The 24,091-nt window shown below is 30.6% G+C and overlaps 1 protein-coding gene across 2 annotated transcripts; it reads right to left on the reverse strand.

The window, feature by feature from the left end:
• Positions 1-2,341: 2,341 nt before the first annotated feature.
• eEF2 (eukaryotic translation elongation factor 2) lies at positions 2,342-16,486 on the reverse strand. Of its 2 annotated transcripts, none has more exons than XM_071178680.2 (13): positions 16,404-16,486; positions 14,228-14,442; positions 12,068-12,261; positions 11,353-11,561; positions 11,014-11,247; positions 10,075-10,327; positions 7,723-7,918; positions 4,516-4,774; positions 4,092-4,343; positions 3,788-3,997; positions 3,528-3,710; positions 3,305-3,437; positions 2,342-2,632 (listed from the first exon to the last, which is right to left on the reverse strand). In XM_071178680.2, exons 1-13 carry the CDS (start codon positions 16,404-16,406, stop codon positions 2,439-2,441), a joined length of 2,535 nt encoding a protein of 844 aa, XP_071034781.1. In that variant the 5' UTR covers positions 16,407-16,486; the 3' UTR covers positions 2,342-2,438. The 2 variants fall into 2 exon arrangements, with proteins under 2 accessions (XP_071034781.1, XP_042907485.1); XM_043051551.3 differs by having other exon boundaries at positions 16,337-16,486.
• Between the last annotated feature and the right edge of the window lie 7,605 nt (positions 16,487-24,091).

Here is a 24,091-nt window from a genome sequence, read left to right on the forward strand (position 1 = left end):
GAGTTATGAGTAATGCAAAAAAAAAAAAAAGGTAGGGGTTGGGAATTTCTTATTTCTGTTAACAAGAAGAGGGTTCAAAATTTTAAGCTATACCAATGCTTCTATTTTAAAATTTGAGTAAAAAAAAAAAAAACAAATAAAATTTCAATTCAAGCAACAAAAAAGTTATCAGTATAACAAACTGGATGTGAGAAGCAGCAATACCATCCTTCTTCCAGTGGTGATTGTTGTGAGTCCAAGTCAAAATTCCAGAAAATTTCTTTAGTTAAAAAAAAAAAAAAAATACGGTTCAAATTTTAAAAAATTTGAACAAGATTTTTTTTCTCCTAGTTTACTTAAAATATATTTAAAATTTTACACATACCCATACCATTTACACATAACTATGATGACCTGAAGTAATTAAAATTAACAATTATGTTACTGATAAAAAATTTATATAAGCTTATAAAGTATCTCTCTGGCTCTCCCTTACAAACAAATAAAATAAACTGTGTTTTTAAGTACCACCTTTGAAAATTTGATTTCCGGAAACTTCTGTAATCAATGATTTTTTGAAACGTATGGACCTTCGATCTCCGGATCACTGCTAGCAAAAAATCTGGACTTTTTCCGGAGCAAAATCAGCCCTGTGCTTCATTATTCAGTCATCTTAGTTTGTAACGTTAACTGAGAAATATAAATGACTTGGCCAATATAGCACCATTAAAAAATTTCTTAAATTGATAAATGATTTATTGATTAAATAATCCATGGCACTACTAAAATATTTAACTGAGAAATATAAATGACTTGGCCAATATAGCACCATTAAAAAATTTCTTAAATTGATAAATGATTTATTGATTAAATAATCCATGGCACTACTAAAATATTTCTTTAATTGGTAAATGATTTTTTGCCTAAATAATCCATCTTCTCACACATCAAAAACCAAGCGGATTTCAATTTTATTCAAATCAGATCCTAAATTCTTTCGATATAGAGACTGCAGTACCAACTTCTTCCTAGGATATATAATCAATGAAAGGTCTGCTGTATAAGTTAAATCTTAAAGAGAAAATTGAGTGTTGAAGAAAAAAGTCGATAAATAACTAAAACCAATGCTGGACTTGTTAATAAACTATATAACAGGGGTGGCCAACCTGCGGCTCGCGAGCCACGGATTATTGTGGCTATCGATAAATGTACCACAGTTCCCTTTTCATATTTGTGCTATTATATTTTTTAAATTATCGTTCCGTATGTGTTTAAAAATGTCTTTTAAATTACTGAGAACAAATATGAAAGACAGTGCAACGTTGTTTAATTCAAGGTGAGTTTTCCCTTTCCAATACAATTATGAGACAAAAGCATCGGGAGAATTAGAATTATAGAGAACAAGATAAAGCTCTACAATTAAAATATAAGTCGGAGTCGATTACTGAATTTTGAAAATTTGTACCAGAATCGAAGTATCCTGAATTAAAAAAGGCTGCTTGTCGATTTATTTCAATATTAGGGACAACATACTTATGTGAATCATTTTATTGTTCTTTAAAATTTATGAAAACCAACTACCGATCAGTAAATAACGCGCATTTGAAATTCGTATATGTATCATCGCGAGTATACTCAAAACTAAAATGGTCAAATCATTCAACTCATGGCATAGTGCCTTAAAACTAAGGCTATTCATTCACCAATGAATACAAGAACTACAAAATTCAGTTTTTGCTAGTACCATACGTACCCTGAGGCATATATAGGATCCTCAGGGTTGCCACTCAAATCTGGAAACACAATATATTAAGAGGAAACAACAATTACTGTGCTCTTGTATGAGCTATATAGGGCTAACTATATTTATTAGTTTTAATCGGTGGGGAAACAGCTGAATGTACTTAAATAATGCTATAGTAAATGAAATAGTTTAGTATAGCTGAAAAATCATCCTTAAACATCCCATAGATTACGCTTTGAGTGGTCACCATTTTTTTAAAAGACAAAAGTAAGAAACAAAATTTCCTGTATTTTCCCAGTTTCTAAAGAAAAACTCAAAATTCCCTGCATTTTCCCTGTTATTTTAAGTAATATTTAAATTCCCTGTATTTTCCAGGTTTTCCCTGGAGTGGCAACCCTGATCCTGATACATAAACTATAAGTTCTGGCACAAGCTCCTCTACATTATAAAACAGGTGTTTAATAAATGCATAAACTGCATTAGTTTCAGGATAGTAGGGGGAAGAGAAAAAAATTTAGATACCATAAAGGAACTGGTTCTAACTATGCTCCCAACCAACTACCAAACATAAACTACTATTCATACTTTGTATAAATATTAACACAATGAAAGAACAAGTTCTAGTCAGCACTTTATTTCTCGCAATTCATCAATCTTTACAAATAACAGCTGTCTAGTTTAGATTTTTTTTGTTTTTTTAAATTAAAGAGTCCATTTATAATTTATCTAGATATTGGTCAAGTTCTGGTAGTGATTCTTTTAATCCTTTACGCTTTCTTGTTTCCATGACAACAGTGTAAGGCCTGGATTTGCCATCCATGGGGTCTCCAGGAAGGATCTGCCAGTGATCAAATACACATTGTGGGAATGCTTGTCCACCAGTATTAGAGCGCAAATCTGCAGTAAATCCTGCAAAAGAACATGTAATTATTATATTTTGCAAATTAACCAAGCAAGTTTAAAGTTAGAAATCAACTTTTCCATGCATACTCCAATCTAAACCTCAGTAAGGCAGTGTTGCCTTAAATTAAGAATCATTTGAAGAATCTAGGCATTTTTTTTTTAATAAGTAGATTTTAAATAGTTTCATATTTCTAAAAATAACAGTAACTTTTTCATACTCATGAATCACTTAAATTTCAAAAATACTGTTTCAAAACCCACCTACAAACTTTAAAATTAAACTTATTAAACTTTCAATATTGTGATGAAAAATTTACTAATCATTCTTTCAAAGTTTACCCTGAGGCATATATTTTCCTCACTAAACCAACTTTCATAACAATTGAATATTGTCTACTTCCAAAATTAATTTCGGACATTTAATCGATGAACACTATATTGCACTTCTTTCAATAGCTTTGTGTTTATGAAGTAAGGAGCAGATAACTTAGTCTACCTCAGACATAAAATTTGCAGGAAGATTATAACTTATTTTCCTAGTAGTGCTATTTGAAAGAATCTTTTTTTAAAACCCTTAATTATGCAACAAGCATTCAAGATTAGATATGAACTAATTTTAGACAATGAATGTTAATTATTAAAAGCTACAATATAATGGATGTGATTAATATAACTTACCAAAAGATTCATTTACAGGTAGGTAAGCTTTTACAATAAACATAGGAGTGCCTACAACTTGGGATTCTTCAAAAACATGACCTCTCCTTCTGTTCAATACACCGTAAATACCACCAACGGCAGATTCAGGACACTAATAAGACAAGATTGACGGGTTACATGTGCAACAGAAATAGTAATATAAGACTATCCCAACAATGAGAAAAGTAACAAACATAATTACTTGAATTTCCACCAAGTAGACAGGCTCCATCATACGAGGTTCAGCTGTTAACATAGCGGCGTAGAAGCAACGTCTAGCTGTGGGAATTATCTGACCACCACCTCTGTGGATAGCATCAGCATGCAATGTAACATCATAAATATTAAATCTGACACCACGCATATTTTCTTCACACAACACACTCTAAAAGAAAAAGGGAGAAAAATTTGAGTCAAAAATTGCCAAATGAAAAGAAACAAAAACTATATTTTAAAACTCACTTCTTTAGTTGCCCATTGGAATCCAGCTACTACACTATCCTTGATTTCATTTAGATATTGTACTCCCTTGGTTACATCTACTAGCAAGTTGGGTCCAGTGCCTTCAGGTCCAAAACACCAAATCTTTCTAGCTTCTGTTGCATCCCACTCGTACTTTTCTGCAAGGTATCGAGCCCTAGCCTTGAAATCATCCTTGGTGTTAACAGTGCCCTAAATATAAAGAAATATATAAGCATTAATTCAGCTGTTAACATAGAGGAATGAATTGAAAAAAATTGGTTTAGGTAAGCAAAGCTTAACATACTTTGTCGATATCTTCTGGGAGACCATCAGGCAATGGTGATGCTCTCATGAAAAGACGGTTGTGCTTATTAGGAGATTTAGATAAGCACATAATGCCAGATTCTGACTGTACACTTTCTCTGTAAGATACCACTGGGTCAGTCTTTTTAAGAGGAATGCAAGCATGATCTTCTTCTAAATCTTTTAAACAGATCTCTAAATGTAGTTCACCAGCTCCAGCAACAATGTGTTCACCAGACTCTTCAATGTGACACTGGAATAAAATTGAAAATAAGTATCAAGTTAGTACTTCTTTCCCACTGAACATGGGTAAAATTTAAACTAATTTAAAAAACACCTAGACTATAAGTGAAAACACAGTTAGACAGTAAGTATCAGAATATTTGCATATAAACATGAAAAGAATAAACCACTCTGTTACTTACTTGCACCATAGGATCAGACTTAGCCAATCGTTTTAGCCCTTCAACAAGTTTTGGTAGATCAGATGGATGCAATGGTTCTACAGCAACTCTGACAACAGGACTGACTGAGAATTTCATAACTCTCATGTTGTGAGCATCTTTAAATGTTGTAATAGTGCCAGTCTTTACAATATACTGATCAACACCTACTAAACCACAGATATTTCCGCAAGGTACATTTTCAATAGGTTCTACGTATCGTCCCATCATGAGTACAGTTCTGTGGAAAAAAATGTAGATGCATAAAAAATAGTAAATTACCTTTCGCATAGCTTATCTGGCATAAAAAATTTTAAATTTTATTGGCATTGCATTATATTATAAATTAATTGCTTCTTGATTTAACATTTTGAATTATAAATTAAACATACATATGCATGGCTGCCATCCTCTAGTTATAAAAATGCAAAAGATTCTAACTGCATATTATTTACTAATAAATTTATAAAAAAAAGTGGATTTTAACTATTTTTTTTATAAATCCATTATAATATGAGCGTGGAAAGAAAAACATCGCTTTTTGGACAGTAGGATCCTGAAAGGGACTTAAATAAACTCAAATTTTTTAAACAATTAATAACATCAATAAAATAAAGATATATGGTTTTCAATAGATTTGTAGGTACAGTAGAGAACCATTTATCCGGAAAAATTTTTCTTTGGTTTTCCCGCCATTTTAAACTGTGAAAAAATGCAGAAACTTGACTCATCCTTTAAGTTGAGTAGAGGAAGGGGAGAATTTCCATTTACCCAGAGAAACGTCATTTCTTCTCTGACCTTGAAAATCTGCTGATCGAAAGGAGGCAGGGAAGGGATGAATGTTTTATTTTCTCTGATTTTTGAGGGGGTGGGGAAAATGCATTGCACATGCATATCACTGAACATAAGATGAAAGAGAAAAATATATCTATTTGACATCGCTTTAATAAAAATAAATATTTTTCTTTTGAATAAATTCTGATTCTATGGTATCATTTTCAGGTTTTTCTTGGTGTGGAATCACATTTGCTTTCGTTAAAAATAGTGTTTTTATAAATAAAAAGAAAAATATTTTAAACATACGATTATTTTATGAAGCAGATTGCAGTTTTGTCTTTCTGATTCCACGTTTGATTTTTTTCACGATAAATTTTGCTCTTAATAAATTCATTCTTTTTATTCATAAATTTTATTAGGTTTTTTTTAACTATTTTTTTTTTCAATTCCGTTGATCTTGCCCTGTTCCGGGCTTTAATATTTATGTTAGTGCCTTTTTTAACGATCGTTTCGGGTTCGATAATTTTCGTTGTTTTGATTTAGATTAATAAGTTTTCCTTCTATTTTATCATTCCCCCCCGGTATAATTGGGTAAGAAATGTATTGCGTCATTTAATCATTGGTTTTGTTTATATTAGTTAATTTAGGAATTGTAATTATTTTTAAAAAATAAATATGAGAATTTTTTAAGCTTGTTTTTCTTGTCTTTTTTCTCTCTTACTTTAAAATGTGTTACACATTTTCCTTGTAATTCGTGTTCGATAAAACATCTATTAACAACACTTTTCGGTTGATCCAGAAAACCGGGAAATTCAGACATCCCGGATAGCGATGGTTCCAAGCATCCTGGATAAATGGTTCGCTACTGTATTTGCTTCAGATTATGTATTAGAGGTGAACTTGTTTGCAAAAGTGTATTTAATTTTTCAAGGTCTGCTGAGGCAATTAAGACATAAGAGCAAAATGCCTTATTAATATTCAAAGACTTTCCTGCTACTTAGGGTGTTTTATTCTGTTTAAGACTACTAGGCAAACCTTTTTTTTTTTACTTCACTGAGAAAGAAGCTGAGAAAAGGATCCTACTGATCAAAAATTCGACCAAGAGACAGGGCATGTTTTAAAACTTTACACATTTCAATATCATAAAGTTGAAAGAATTTTAATTTTATCTTAGAACTAAATTCCAGATGGGAAAAAAATCAATTACTGCCTGGTCAAGAGGAAAATTCATTTCAGAAATAGATTTCTGTAAAGCTAAACTAAGAAGATGACAAGGGCATCCAGTAATAATCAATTCATTTTGCACATCTTGCAAAAACTTTCGTGCACCATTTTTTGACACTGATCATTACAGGTGTATTACCAGCACCAAAGGAAACACATTTCTGAAAGGGAATGCCCATAGAACAGGCAACTTGTCTAATACACCATTCGCAATATTAACCCCAGTACAGCCATCTTTAATAATAGTAAATGCTGAAACACAACTTTGAATTGATTCATCAAAAAATTTTACTACTAATGGATGGAGTTTTGAGTCAGTCATTTGCAATAAAAAAGGCAGCCCTTTTTAATTGATTTCTGCAGTTCATTGGTTATCTCATTTACTATAGCAGAGATCTTAGTTCTGCCACAACCAATTCTTTTTGCTATATCTGAAATGGGAATCTTTTTCAAGTTTTCCACTGATTCTACTAAAAAAGCTGTGAAGAGGCATTCAGCATTTGTTGAACCAAAAAGTTCTTTGTTCTTCTGGTGTTATTGGATTTTATAAAACACAAATCCTGATATTCAATTTTATACTACGTAAATAGGGATATACGAATCGCAATACATAAATTTTAAATCCAGATACAAAAGCCAATGTTTAATATTACAAAAGCAGCAACAATGGATTTTTAAAAAATGGTGTGAATGCGAATCACAATACTGGATTTTTCCAAGTGAGAGAATACAATGTGTAAAATTGATTTTAAAATTATGCCAATACTTAAAGTGCCGTATGAATTTTAAATATTGTGAATGCAAATTGCAACTTTTAAATGAGGTATAGATGAAATTCGTTGCTTGATATTTAATCTCATGAAGAATCGCAATATTAACAGATTCCAACACAGTTCCAAGTAATCAAAATGACCATAATTCGCCCAACAAAAAATTTAGATTCCGAAACTCACCGGATTACAAGTCTGTTAATGTGCCGTGCCCTGCTTTTAGGTTTTGACCAGGACAGACTACACAAAAAACACGGAATTTAGCGGTATATCCACAACACTATCACCTCTGTTTTATGAAATTTTTTACAACTTTCAAACAAATAGATTTTTAAACTCAGAAAATATGTTTAAAATGTAAATAAGTATTTCTAATGCTTAAAAAATAGGCAAAATAATACACTGTCTTTTTTTTTACCTCTGAATGTTCTTTTCAGCCAAGTCCTCTTTTTTGCCAGGAATGTAATTTGGTCCCATAATCCTTACTTTTTGACCAGAATTAGCTGTTCCAGAAAACACACGTCCAAAAGCATAAAATCTACCCTTATCAGATGTTGGTACCATCTTAGATATATACATCATAAGAGGACCATTGGGATCACAACCCTTGATAGCTGAAGAAAAGAAATTATAAATATTATTAAGCAAGTGACATAAGTTTCATTTTATAAGGAATGAGAAATACATTAAAAAAGTAAATAGATATTTTTTAATTTGATTAAATTTACTGCACTAGAATATAGAAATCTCAAATTTTAATTCTACAGATACTAAAGCTCCATTGCTTTGGAGAAGTGTATCATATAGTGGACTGGACGGAAGAGCCACTCTGGAATAGGTCTCAAAGTTACGGCCTACTCTGATGACATTGATATAATTGGAAGGTCAGAAAGGCAGTGCTTTCACTACAGAGCGAGAATCTAGCATATTTTTCCTTTTTTCGCATTAAAAAATTACTATCGGGAGAAGTTCGTGCACTCTATTAATGAATTTCAAAATGAGCGAATCTCGTTAATTTTGGAAAAAATTTAGTCTTCTGTTATTTTAAATGAAATTTGTTTCACTTTTCTTCCTTGATTTTTCATTATTTTCAACATCGATCCTTGTTATCTAGCTTTCCTATTTACCAGTATTGTTAAGAACCAGTGTGAACAGCAGAACACAATGCCCCCCCCGAACTCCTTTCAGAACACATTTTTCTGCAACCACGTGTTAACCGTGGGGAAAGGTTTCTAGTCCGTAATGGACAAATGAAACAAATGTCGGTAGAAACGGTCAAAACAAAACAATACGGATATTCAACGGATACAGATTAAATACTAGCATGAAGTATGAACATAGAAATAACTTCACTATTCTATATAGTAGAAATAATTGAAAGCCTATACTGGCAGATGAAGAGGATAGGAAAGTGTGTGCACAACGCTACAAATTTACTCAGTGATTCTGAATACTTCAGCATCTGTTGTAAGGTCATTTAGCACCCTGAACTGAATTAAGACAAAATATTTTAACAGATTGACTGATAAGCACATTTGAGCAACCTAATGAGAATAGCTGATGAAAAAGTAGATATAGAACATTTTCCATGCGATGATGCAGCAAAAATATTCAATGCTTTAAAAATTAGAAGATGTTAAAAATTTATAATTAAAGAAATATTTTTCCAAGTCTATTCATGTTTTTTTTCATTTTTAGAAATCTCACCTAACTTTTTGAAATCTCACCCAGCTTTTGGGAAAGGGTGAGAAATTCTCACCCACTTTCTTTCTGTAATGAAAACACTGGAAAGGGCTGTCAATTAGGCTTTTCGAGCTCTCGAAGTTGCTGCCACAAATGGGCCTCGTGTCTATTTACGAAGAAATTCATGGAACTTTCCTCCTCAACTGTAAATTAAAGTGCCCCTTTATGTATTAATGGTTATACCTTTGTAAGGGTTAATGAATTCAAATACCTTGGTACTGTTAACAATTAAAACATACTTAGAGCAGAAATCAACAATTGAGTTAAAATGGCTAACAAGTGTTTTTTGGACAGAGGACATTGACAGCAGACACTGGAAACCTTCGAAAGAAAGATCCTCAGAGCAATCTTTGGCGGCTGAGATGGCCAGGCCATCTATGGAGCATCCCTGAAAATAGCGCCATGAGAATCGACACCTTTAAGAACACCCCCCCCCAGGGGCCATGCCCCATTGGCAGATTCCGCACCAGGTGGCTTAATGACATTGAAAATGACCTGAAAAACCCGAAAGATTACAAATTGTCAAGGATAGGAGGCTCTGGCATTTGCTAACTGTTGAGGCAGCCAAGGCCTGCAAGGGGCTGTTGCGCTGACCTTAGATTTTATTTTATTTAAAAAAAAAAAAACTTCAACCTGGAACTGATCGCTTGATCTAAGGAATACACAGCTTTCAGTAAAGATACATTAAAATACTTATCTATCAAGAAAGATACATTGAAATACTTATCTATCAAGAAAGATACATTGAAATACTTATCTATCAAGAAAGATACATTGAAATACTTATCTATCAAGAAAGATACATTGAAATACTTATCTATCAAGAAAGATACATTGAAATACTTATCTATTAAAGCTTAAAATATTCAAATAAATAGATGACTTTTTTTAATTGCCCTTCATTACTTGTTTCAAAAAAAAAAAAATGTGCAATATGATAGGATATTTAAATTTCGATGCAAAAACGAAGAATTAATAATTACTCGATCTTATAAATTTCTAAAACAATTTTTTTAAAAAGCCATACCAACAGCTGCCTCATCATCATGAGGTCCTTCATACAGAAGCTCCATTCTGTATTTCTGAGCAGTGACAGGTGATGGAAGGTGAATGGCTATCATCTGAAGAAGAGCATCTCCAGCAGGCAACCAAGTTCTCATAACAACCTTCAACAAGTTTTTGCCATCCTTATCCTTATCATCTCCTTTCAGTACAACATTGATCTTTTCTAACAATGTGGCTATTTCTTCTGTTTTGTAATTCATGATAGCATTGAATACCTGCAATATTGCATTTACAAAAACTTCAGAATGTTAGATAATTTAAATTTAGTACTTAAACTAATTCAAGTACAATTATTTTTGGAACTCAATACAATACAGTGTACCTCAAACATTTTATTCATTTTTAGGACATTTTGGTTTGTTCATTTTTTTTAAAATACCTGACTTAGTAAAATACATTTTTCTTCACCCTTATTACAAAAACTGTCCCTTCACATAAATTTAATTAACTTGGACATCGAAATACTGAAACAAATTGTAAAAAACAGATATAACCAAAAGCAATCTACCTTAGAAGAGAATATTTAAATTAATTATAAAAAGCATTTGAATCATTAGTTTAAGAAAAAGGCATGAATTTTCATTTACTAGAATTTTTATTTACAGTAATAAAACGAATTCACGAATTCCCTTACTAAGATGTAATTTAATATAATAGTCTTATGCTAATATTAAATATGCTTGTTTGTCATTATTTCAAGTTAGTTTTAAATGGAGATTAAAATTTAAACTGATTTTATTCATCAATTTTTAAACTAATATTGCATTAAACTTACTGGATAAAAATACCACTTATCTTAGGACATTTTTATAAATTTTTTTAAAACATTTATATAAACTGAAAGCACCTTGCTCTTTTCAATACTTAGAGAGAACTTCAAATAAAGTTATAGAACATTCACCTGGTAGATAGGATCCAAAACAAATTTGACAAAAGACCTAGTGTATCCTTCACCAGCTTTCTTAGCCCACTTTCTGGTAGTTGCATTGTAGAAATTTTCACCCCAAAGCCTGTTCATTAATTTCTCAACATCTATTTTAAATTTTTCAGCATACTTTTCAGCAATCTGCTTTAGGGTAAAAGCCCAACCATGAAGACCAGACCCAAAACCAACATTTCCTTTAGATGGATCCAGCTGTTAAAAAGAAAAATACAATGTTAATGATAATAAATAAGGAAACTATATTACTGAGATTACCTTTTTACATCAGAAGAAAAAATAAACTTTTTTTGAACTTACATTGATATTGCCCATAGGTCCAGTTTCATCAGAATAAGTGGCAATTATAACGTTAACATTTTCAACAATTCTAGCAAAAGCTTGATACATGTCTTCAGGTTCCAATTGCAAAGTTAAGAGAGCTAAATCCATTTTATTCATGAACAATACTGGCTTAATACGTTCAGCAATTGCTTGTCTAAGGACAGTTTCAGTTTGTACACTTACACCTAGATAGACAATACAAAGTTTAAGAAATACTAAAACTTCTAAATAGACACAATACTAGCATTCTGAATATGCTAGCAACAAAATGTTGGTTAACTTGGCTGATTGTTGTTACTCAGATAAATCACTTATTCTTCCAATAAAATACAGAAAGTAAATCTATACTAGAAATTCTTCAGATTATAGAACAGAAATTAAATCCATATTAGAAATTCTTCAGATCATTGTAAGTCTGAATATTTAAATTTTCAATATAGATAAACAAGAACAAGGTTACTAAGAAGAAACCATAAAGGGCTTACTTACTATTTTTAATTAGTACTTATAACAGAAATTTCAATATAATTTTAGAGATACGAAAAAAGAACAAGCTTAGTAAATTTTTCCCAACACAACCTAAAATTTGATTAGCTAAATTTATACAAAGTAAATTTTTATTAGCCACAAACATAAGGCAAATTATTATTACATTAATGACATAAAGCAAAGAATGAATGAGGAATCTTACCACTAACACAATCAACAACCACAAGAGCACCATCAGTAACTCTCAAGGCAGCAGTAACTTCAGATGAAAAATCAACGTGACCAGGAGAATCTATCAGATTAATCAAAAAACCATTTTCATCTTTTTCTTTCTGTTGGTCATCTTTAATAAATAAAGAATCTTTCTCATCTAACTTGAAATATAATGATATGCCACTGAAAGAAAGACATTCTTTTACTAAAAGAATTAAACATCCATAAAAAATACATAAGTACTCTAACAGATTTTAAAGATAGGTTCCTGATTATAGATGATTACTTAAATTTATGAGCTTGAGAACCAAAATTAATGAAAGATCAACCCAAGGATGTATTAAACTACACTAAAAATCTTATTTCAAATTAACAAGAATACCAAACATAAGAAAACAAATAAACAAGAATTTTTTAACCACCATAAAAATTCATTTATTTTCTTCCCTCTACTTTTACAAGGAATGGTTTTGTTTAATTACTTTTATCCAGTGTTTTCACTACAGCGCGAGAATCTCGCATATTTTTTTCTGTTCTCGCATTAAAAAATGATTACCGCGAGAAATTCGCTCATTCTATAAATTAATTTCAAAATTCGCGAATTTCTCGCATTTTGGAGAAGGCTTCGAATTACGCAGTTTAGAATAAAATCAGTTTCACTTTTCTTCCTTGATCTTTCATTATTTTCAACATCTGCCTCGTTATCTAGCTTCCCTATTTACCATTATTGTTCAGAACCTTTTCCAACAACAGAACACAACCCCTTTCAGAACACATTTCTCCGCAACCGTGTTTACCGTAAGGTTTCTTCATGTAAGACGTTCAAATTTTTTATGCACTAATGTAAGATGGAAAAATATCTTGTAAAGGCAAAATCTTCTATGATGATGCAGCAAAAATATTCAATGCTTTAAAAAATAGAAGACATTAAAAATGTGTTTTAATTAAAAAAATGATTTTTTTTCCAAGAGTTTTTGTGTTTTAATTTTTAGAAATCTCACTTAACTTTTTGAAATCTCATCCTGTTTCTGAGAAAGGGTGAGAAATTCTCACCCATTTTTTTTCTATGATGAAAACACTGTTATCATTGCATATACTAATTTGATAATATTACTCAACTCAAGAAAGAACTACAAGAAAACTGGCAGAAGTTCTTTATAGAATAGTCGCAGATCGGTCCAAACGAGCGTTTGTCTTTCTAGAGGAGCCGCAGATTTTTTCCAACACGAGTTCTAACATTGCATATGGAAAGATTGCACACATGATACTGTACATAATGGTGAATTATTAAATGTATAAAAGAGTTACAAAAAAACGCAAAGTTGATTCAGAATGCCGTGTGTTCAATGACGAATGGATTTGGAAATTTTTCTTCACAATTGTAAAAGATAAACCAGTATGTCTTATCTGCAATGAAGCTGTAGCAGTTTTTAAATACAACATTAATAGACATTTTATAGCCAAGCACAAGAATGCCAACTATGAAGCAACGCCTGAATGTGAAAGACAAAATGCAAGAAGTATTTTTTAAGAATTATCAGGCCAACAAAATTCCATCAAGATAAACAGTGTCCAAGAAGCGGCTATGCCTTGCAGCTATGCCTGCAAGTTACATTGTAGCATACGATATTGCTAAAAATAATAAATCTCTCAAGATGGGGAGTTTGTTAAACAATGTATGCTCCAAGTTTGATGTTTTAGGTCCAGACATAAAAAATGATATTGAGGTTGTAAGCTTATCGAGAAAAACAATGACTACTGGTATCGCTCTTAACATTAGAGTGGTTACTTATTGCTGTGTAGTAACAATTTCAATTCCAGATGCAGGAAAAGGTTGTCACGTCACTTTCTCTGCACTCATCAGATATACTCCCAAAAGCATAAGCCAACATAATTCAATGAACAGATCTTCAAACAGCACGATAAAAACTTAAGCTTTAATTAAAAATTTATAAGGAATATTTCTTAGCTAGTAAACTTTAGACAATGAAACTAAAATTCAATATTGAAATATTGGCTAACTCTGAATTTGTTATTATGAATGAGTTTGTCCTTATAACTTAATCCCTTAGTTTTTTTTTTTTTAATCTGAAATTAAGACAAGCTGACAAGTTAAAACATGCTGAATACATAAACATTAAAAACTTACGTAGATTTAATGGTAATACATCGTTCTTGTTCATCTTTACGAGTGTCTGTAAATCTTGTTTCACCAGCCTTGGCACCAGCAATAATACCAGCCTTGGCAACTAAAGAGTCTGTTAAAGTTGATTTACCATGATCTACGTGAGCAATGACTGACATGTTCCGGATGTTCTTCTTCCGGTCCATGAGACCACGAATTTCGTCTACAGTAAAATTTACCTAAATAGAAAAAGATCAGAAATTTTAGGCAAGTAAAATATTTATAATAATTCACAAAATATGCTGTATATTTTCAATAATAGCAGTGAGAGTAAATGATACAATTTTTCAAATTTTACATTGATAAATCAAACATGATAGAGGGATGTTTTAAAATCAGTGCCTGTTAGTGCCAAATACAATGGCTAAGAAGCCTAAATTCTTCAAAGCTTGCAAAAAAAAAATGTCTTACTGTCAAACGGGTACTGTCTTATGTTGTTAATCAGAAACTTATAGGTCATTGATACCAAAATCTTTCTTGACAATAGCCTACAAATTAACTTTTCTTAACCAAACAAGTTACATTTTTAAAGAATAAATTAATTTAAAAAACAAATGAGAATGATTAATTGATGGAATTGAGTCTGATTTTAATCCTCATTACAGTGACCTGGGAGATATTTTAACTTCTCTACAAATGTCCCTTAAATGTTAATAAGTCAAAAAATTCAGGGGAAAAAACTATGCAATTAAAATAATCTTTCCAAAACATTATAAACTACATAGAAAAACTAAGACAGAAAACAGTAAGAAATAATGTTTTAAATATCAAAGCTAGGACCTGAATTTGAAGAACAAAACAAAATTAATAAATGTCAAAGCAGCAAAAATCTATTTAAATTAGTAACTTAAATATTATAATTAAAATATTTTGACACAATGTCAATTTAAATATATTTATTACAGATAAGTAACCAAAATCCAAAAAAATAACTTGTTTTCATTTCTCTTCCAAAAAGAGTCATTTGTATTTCAATGCAATAAAAACCAATTATATCTATCTCAGTCTACCTTTTACCTCTCATGTTAACCTGTTTCACGTTATTTGCTGATTTTTAGGAATACTAATACTCAATTCAGATTTTAAAGTTAGGAATTATTTTAAACATTACTGATATAAATAAAAACTATTCCAAACTATATTGAGTACATTATTTGTAATTTATTACTTGCATTTTTAAAAAAACAGAAAAGTTTCATAAGACAGACAAAAAACAATGTTTGATTAAATATTTTATATTGTCAGCTGCTACATTAGAATATTTATATTTAAGACAAACATATGCCACTTGTCAAGTTTATCTTTTAAAACCCCATCCAGTTATGAAATTTAAAATGCTGAAATGAAAGCTAAGCTTGACGTAATATGATAAAGAGAAAAAGCTTGTGAACTTTAAAGGAGGTACCATTCATAATAGAGACACCTGCTAGTACAGATAAAATTACTCATTAAGTACTTTCTCAAAAAGTTCAAATACATAAAGGTAAAACATCATTAATATTAAAAATATGTAGGTGTCACTTTACTGTTAAGCAGAATAAATATATTATACCCAATTGAAACATTGTCACAAAACAGACAGTAGACTATTTCAGAGAGCAACACAAAGCAGCAGTGATAATAATAAACCACGATATTGGAATTGTAAAATTTTCATTAATTGAGATGTGGATTATTATTATCTATGCCACATCAATTAACAAAATTTGTTTTTAAAACAAAAGGTTAACATCTCAGAATGTTAAAGAATTATATTGTTAATTAAAATTCATAGAGCAATTACGTGACATAAGTATTTAGTTTGTAGTGTCATTGACCAACAAAACAATGGCCCATATTAAAAATATGCCACGTACGTATCGGCGAGAGGAAGGAATTCATATTTTTATAACTTATATAAAGTAAATATTAACACTCTTTGAAATATATAACGACACAAATTAGAAGAATTGATTATTTATTACAACACGACAACAATTACATAACCAGGTCAATTTACTTAAGTAATATGGCGAATAAGAATTTGACAAGAACAATTTTGGCAAAATGATATAAAACACAGAAATATCATACCATTTTCTAATTTAAATTTATCTTATACAAGATATAATTAATGATTAAAACAGATTGTCATATTTACCATCTTGATTTAGTATTTCTTGACACTGTAGTAATAAATGAGAGAGAAAATCTGCCTACCGCGGTTAAAAGCGGATCATGAAGAAAGACCGGAAATTTCGGTTGCCAAACTGAAGTAAAATCTATGAAGAAAAATAAGAAAAATTTAAGACACATTTCATCCACTTCTTTTGCGAAATAGAAATCTAATTTTTCTAAAATGAAATTGTTTAAAAAAATTAAAGGTTGAATTTTTCCAGGATCTAAAGTTTGGAGTAATTTGCCCTTTTGAGATTAAAGGTTTTATTACACTAAAACATTGAAAGTTAAATGTCAAATGCTTATAACTAAAGAGAACCAATAAGAATCAAACTACAGCAACTTTGGAACTGTTATCACCACTACGATTTTTAGACACTTAATCTCGGGACACGCATCTACCTGAAAAAGGTAAAACCTAAGACGGACAAAAATCTTTCGATCTATAACAAATTGTTTTATTTTGAAAAAAAAAAGTTCAAGTTTTAAATAACATTTTTTTCCCTAATAGAAAAATTCTGCTTTTGCCAGCGGAAGACGTTGTTGAGCCCCGGGTGCTATTAAAAACGGCAATTTTACTGTCAGTTAATTCTAAAATCTATATCAATCCTAAATGTTGATTTGGGAAACATGCTAACAACATAAATTACAATTAATGCATTGAAAGTTAAAAAATAAAGACTGTTTGTTTAATTGATGTTAATATCACTTCAAGCATTCGGCAAATATATAAGCATAAACATTGAAATCTTTTCTTTTTTTTCGTTCTTTAGCAGTCGCCAAACAATTTTATAGACTCTTTTTAGTGGTTTCAGTTAGAGTTTTAGTGGTTTTAGAGTTTTAGTGACTTTCAGTTAGATTTTCAGATGTTTCATTTTCGATATTCAATTTTATTGATTTGCATTCAATGTGTCGCCATTTTGTTAAGAAACATTTTAAAAACGAAAATTTTTCGAATTATTATTTTTCCGACTATTCTCTAAAATGCCCTGCAATGATTCGCTCTTTAACGAATTCACTAGTGTTTATTGTTGACTTTTTATTAATTCACCAATTCACTGATTGGTATTCTTTTATTCCTTATTCTTACTTTATTCACTAGGTGTAATTGAAATTGTTCCTGATGACAGTTTTCATGACGAAGTGACAAGCGTACTAGTAATAAATTGTTTAAGAAATATACTATCTTTAAAAAAAGAAAGAAAAAACACTTGAAATAAACTAAAAATTACCTCGCATAAAAGTACAAAACACATTTTAAAAAACCGGACAGTAATACCAAAATATTAAATGATTATTCCTATCAAATAACGTTTGGAAAAGATTACATCTTCTCTAGTCAGACTAATACTAGTATATAAAACTATCTATACATCTATACATAATAATAAACGCGGCTGTGTGTGTGTGTGTCTGTAATCACAATATATCGCCCCAGAAGCCTCGCCCAGGCACGAAACTCGGCACATAATTGTGTTTTGACATAATGAAGAAGTATTTTTTTTCTTTTTCAAAAATTTGGATTAGTTTCTTAGTTATCAGTCATTTTGCAAGAAAATCTATGCTTTTTCGTCTTCAAAGAGCCATATTCAAGAAACTATTAAAAAATGCATATACTTTTCTCCACTCTTATAAATGTATGCTAATGCGAACCTTACAATTGAAATATTAATTTTCGACAACTTAAACCAATAATATACGAAGGAATTAATAATTTAATTGTAAGGTTCGCATTAGTTTACATTTATCAAAGTGGATAAAACTTTAACTTTTGTACTAAAAATGTGGCAACATATTAGATACGTAAATAGAACGCTACGCTTTGATATATTTATCGCTGTTCATAATTGTTATAATAAGTTTTTCTTCTTCTTTCCACGCTCTTTTTTTTTTTCTTAAGCGAAGACGATAAGGGAAAATTATACTTGAGGATGCCCCTTGGCGAAATTGGTGACTTATGTTTGGCGCTATTCCTGTTTGCGCGGAACACCGTGGTAACAGAAATAACGGCCAAAACATAATGATATTTCAAAAAACATTAGAAAATTTCAACAAAACATCGGATAAAGCTTGCAATGAACCCAATATAAGCGAAATTAATAAATCCAATAAAAAGGTTTTTGAATCGAAGCAAAAATTAATGGAGTAGGTGCAGAAAGAAAAGGAAAAAAAAAACAACTCACTTCTTCATTAAGCTTGAATATACTCAGATTTAGGTGCACAGAATTATCTAATAACAGTTAGATACTGTCTGAATTTATCGTGAATAGAATCTGTGTACCTCCATCGTCACATAAATTCGGCGAAATATGAATCGAAAATGGCGTTTGTGATACCGAACTGGTGATGACATTTTTTTATAAAGTCCCTTTTTATGACTGCCCACATACCTTCGATCTTATTGACCAGAAGTAAAAGTAACCTTACCAGCCGGTATCTAACGAAGAACTAATGGACCTCTGAAATTACGTATACCGTTGAACATTAATAACGCTAAAATCTAAACCGTTGAGAATCACGATTGGGTTTCAACATCGCCCAGCTTGGCGATCAACCGCGATCACAACTTGGCGAGAATCAAGGGGCACCCTCAAATATAGTCTACCCGACGTTAATTTTTGTAGCGATATAGAAATAGAAATTGATACCATAAAAAAATTATAGAGAAATAGATACCATAAAAAATTAATTCGTTTTCGTGTTCTTTTCATGTATTTAAAGCAACTTTTGTGTGCTTTTACAATTTCTGAGGCCTTTTTTTAAGAAAAAAAAAACAAATCTCCACCTGATAGTTATATTATAGGTTAATTTACCATAGCAAAGTTACATCTTCAAACATCCTCAAGAGCTATAACACATCTGCAGCAGAACTGGATATGAAGACAAAATTGCAGGACAGAAACACTTTAATTGTCCACTAATCTTCAGATTTCCTGCTATGTTTTAAAAAACTTTATTTGTGGAAACCTTTAGCGTAGCGGACAGCTGGCCGCCTTAGGCGGCTAGTATGTAATAAAATAAACAATTAAACATCTACGTGCAACGCCAAATACAACAATAATGGATAAGGATAAATCAGATGAGTTTAGAAGTTATCGAGCCTGCTTTTAGCAAATATTTTTAGAGATATAAAGTCTTACTTTTGTTTCCAGAAAAGTCTTTTAATAATTATTTTAAATTTATATCAAACAACGAAATAAGCAAAATATTGTAAAATTGTAAATGTTTCTTGTTGTAAACTCAAAATTTATTAATATTTAGGTATAATTATCTTTGGAATTAACCTTTTGGTCCTGTTTCTAAATAGTCCTAATTTCTCAAAAAATCAGCCGAAATTTGGTTGAAAAACTAAAATTTAAATTACATTTTGAGTCGAAATAGAAGTATGTTTTACTTAAAATATTGAGATTTGTATCAGTATATTCACATTATTTTAAGAGTGCGTTTGACACACAGGCTCAATTGACACAAAATTTGAGCTCATGGTCATTTTCCAAGGACACTCCTCCGCCTGTTTTTCTCTTGCATTCATTTTTCTGAACCATAAATTTCTACTGATCAACCATAAATATCTCCTCCCTGGAAAATACGGGTTACCCTAAGAATATATGATCAATAAAAAGTAACAAAATAACCTGTAAATATGTTTTTAAATCAAACAATACTTTAAAAAAAAAGGAGGAATTAAATAAGTTACAGCCCCCGCCTTGCTCACTTGCTCCTTTCGGCTTTGTTTATACTGCTCGCAATTGAAATTCAGTAATTCTAATTTATAACAAAATTATAAAGTATTTTTCATACAAATTCTTATAAAAAGTTTTAACAGCAATTAAAGAAGCTTTTTTATTCCTTCTTTTTTTTTTTTTTTTTTTAATTCTTATTTTAAACATTACTCATTTATTATTAGGCATATATTTTTAAAATCATAAAAAATATCGAGAAAATCAATGTCTTACCTTATTGTAAAGTTGTCGAATGAGTTAAAGAGATGAGAGATAAATATAACAATCGTTTTTATCTCAAATTCTAATCCTACTTTAGTTTCTTTACATATTTTACTGTTCCTCAAAAAAAAAAAAAAAAAAAATTATATGTCATCTTGTTACAATAGAAAGAACATTTTAAATTCATTAAATCGAAAATATTTATTAAAATTAAAGAAACTGTAATTCAGGGATTCAGACCTAAACTTCTCCAGGATTCAACAGAAAATACTTAACGAATTTAGTATTGTAAGAAATGAATTAATTTCAATAATACAAAAGAGAGGAGAGAGGGAGCAAATTTATTTTAAAAAAATGTTGCTGAATTGGCACAAAATAAGCTTAAATAAATTTTTTTTAGGGGGGGGACGTGGGATGAATGATTGAATAAAACTTATGCTTATTTCGAGTTGAAAGACTACACAACAGTAAAAAAATTTTTAGTGAAATTTTTTAGCAAGACATTCAAGAGATGGTTAGAATTTTGGCTTCCATTTACAGTTTTATTTAAATTAGAAAACTTTCTTATTTTATTAAAAGTCATATTGAAAACTAAAATTATTTTTGAATTATTTTTTTTTTAAGTAAAGTTGCTATTGCATTGAATAGAAAATTGACAACAACCTTTATTCCTTTGATCCACTGGGTACCATCATCAATTTTCCGTGCCCTGTGTTCCTTGGGACACTCGTCGATAACTTTTTTATTTACAAAAATCCAAAGTTTGATTAACATTAGCCCCATTTTTCCTTTAAACACTTAATTTAAACAGCTGGTAAGGCATTGGGCCCATATCCAAGAAGGGTTCGTGAGTTCGATCCTCCCCAGTCGAAGACTTCCCGTATAGTAAATGGTGACTGACGCCCGTTAACTTTGTTGGGTCACAAAGTCTTCCATGTTCCCATAACAAATCAATACCTTTGGTTGTAATGAATTGGAGATTGATCGTTCTCCGGTTCAGGTAAAAATTACGATCTGTGAATGAATGGATGGATGTATGAGCGTGTCTACCCTATAAACGAGCTGTGACTTGAATGTGTGAAAGTCGAATTATTGGCCACAGATGGCGCCATGGGAAAACAAGAAACAAGAACCAAACCTTTTGCCTTAAATTCGTTTGGTTTCACCAAGCTGTCTTGCTGGTATTTGGCAAGTGGTATTAGAAATAACAATACAACACTTAAACTGTAAATCAATAAAGTATGTCTGTGATACTATTTACAATTCGCTGAGTCAAATTTTATTAAAAAAATCTTCGCTTTGTTTGTTATTTCATTGACTGATTTCTTTCTTCTTTTCAAAACTCTACGTTGCCAGTAACATTAGATCACACATTAGATTTTTTATTTAAATTGAGTTTTTATTCATTCTTGTTTTTGAGTACATAATGTTTTTTAGTACATTTTATATCCATTCCATTGATTTTTTCCCTTTTCTAAAAGTAGGCAGCATAAATCAAAAAGCGCATTAGCGCAAAAATTATTTTTAATTATATATACACAAACTCTGGATTGTACTTGCAAATGATTGGCGGGAGAATCTGAAGTGAACAAATTCTGAGAATATTATCAGCATGAATGCTTAAATATTCAAATTTCATTTTTTAATTTGTAAATTTAGCTCGTTCTTTTAAGAATTTTTGTGAATCCAAAAAGAATGGAAAAATAAGAAGAAGAAAAAAAGGTAAGTTAATATGAGTAAAGTTTCAACTCTGTGGTTACACCCTTATTTTTAGAGAATAAAAAGGTTTTGTGAATAAAAATGTTCCAAAATTAATATACTGTTTGAAACAAAACACGCAAAAAAATTATAAAAATAGTAATAACAAAGAGGGGGAAAAACCGACGACTTTCTGTCTATAAATTTCATTGGAAAGTAGCCATTATAACTAAAAATTAATATGTCTTTACGTCTAAAAAAATATATTGATTTCCTTCTCATAATTTTTCCCATAAAGATTTTAGAGCAGATTAACATGTATGACATTATATTAATTTTAGTAATATCTACTAAAAAAGTTTTAATTACAGAATTTTTAAAGTAATTTGTTGTAATTCTTGTTCAGAAAATTCATTTCTAGCGATGTGTTGCAAATTTCACCTACCGTTATATAAAAAAAAGAGAAAGAAAAAGGTCAAGATTAATAGCTTCTTTTCCATATTACATTTGCTCCTGTTTTTTTTAAAAATCAGATATGGTCCTCCTAGAGCAGTGGTCGGCAAAGTGCGGCTTCAGAGCCGCGTGTGGCTCTTTGGCTTTTAAGTGCGGCTCTGGCACAAATATCCACGGAAGGCGCAATAATATTTTCATTTAAAAAAAAAAAAAACTTGGTAAGAAAAAAATTACATCTTATTTTGATAAATTAAAATTCTTCTATTTCATGGTAGACGTTACGTCTCATCTAAATCAGCTTAATCGTAAATTACAAGGGAAGGGAAACTTAATTTTTTCGATGTTAGAAGAAGTAATAACTTTAGAAAACAAATTATTCATTTTTGCTCAGGATTTTGAAAGGGAAACATTGTTTCACATTCTGAGTCTGCTAAAGCATCGCCAAGAAAATAATTCCTCTATTGATAAACACCATTTTAAAGCAATTTTAAATATGAGGGAAGCATATCTCAGCAGGTTTCAGGAATTTAAAAACAGCAGAGCAATTTTAGCATCTGTCAAAAATCCTCTTAATGCTACGATAACCGAGTTGAAATTTTCTCCTTTTGAAATTGACATTGGTAGCTTTGAAATACAATTGCGGCATTTAAAAAACAAGGAGACATGGTGCTCTAAATTTTAACGTCTTTGTGTTGAATTGGAAATATTGATGAGAACTTGGAATCATGCCTAAAATTAAAAACAACATACAAACCTGACTTACTCAAACTTTCCAAGGAGATGCAAGCACATTGTTCTCATTAATAAATATTTATTAAGTGATGCAAGCACATTTTGTTCTCATTAATAAATATTTATTAAGTATGAAATTTACTTTTATTTAGTGTACAACTTATTTAGTGAAATAAACGTTTACTAAACAAGCAGACTTGGCTCCCAAATTTTTTTTAAAATTGTTGTAATGTTCATATTTGGCTCTTTGGCTAATAAGTTTGCCGACCACTGTCCTAGAGCATTGATTTCGCCCGTTATTTCTTTTCACTCAGGAACTTGTTTCTGAATGTAACATATACATTTTCTTCGCTCTGATTCAATAGTCCAGTAATTAGAGCACAAAAAAAATAAAAGTGTTTCTTTCTAAAAGATAATACCCAAGATATTTTTAAAAAGAATACTATTATATAAATAATACCTTTAAATTAACCCAACTCTCATTGTAGGCTTTCTCTTTTTTTGAAGGAAATAGGGTGATTTTAGGGTGAGAATTGAATTTTTGTCTGAACGGACAATTGAGGCATTTTTTCCCCAATGTTATATTTCTCCCCCCCCCCTGAATTGAAAAAGACCAAACCCGAGATGATCGTACAAATAGTTTGGAAATTATAAGGATTTCAGGCACAAAAAAGTACAAATTTGTATTTGTACTTAAATCATGTATTTACGCAGGGATGGCGAACTAATGGCACGCTACACAATATTTTTGGCACGCCACCAATCACAATTGTTATTGCACAATGAATTGTTATTACACAAATGTCACACACTATGAAGCATATGTAACAATTAAATTAAAATT

The sequence above is a fragment of the Parasteatoda tepidariorum genome, chromosome 6, assembly GCF_982258835.1.
Source record: "Parasteatoda tepidariorum strain Cologne lab strain chromosome 6, Ptep-v5.0, whole genome shotgun sequence".
In the NCBI taxonomy this organism is placed as follows: domain Eukaryota; kingdom Metazoa; phylum Arthropoda; class Arachnida; order Araneae; family Theridiidae; genus Parasteatoda; species Parasteatoda tepidariorum.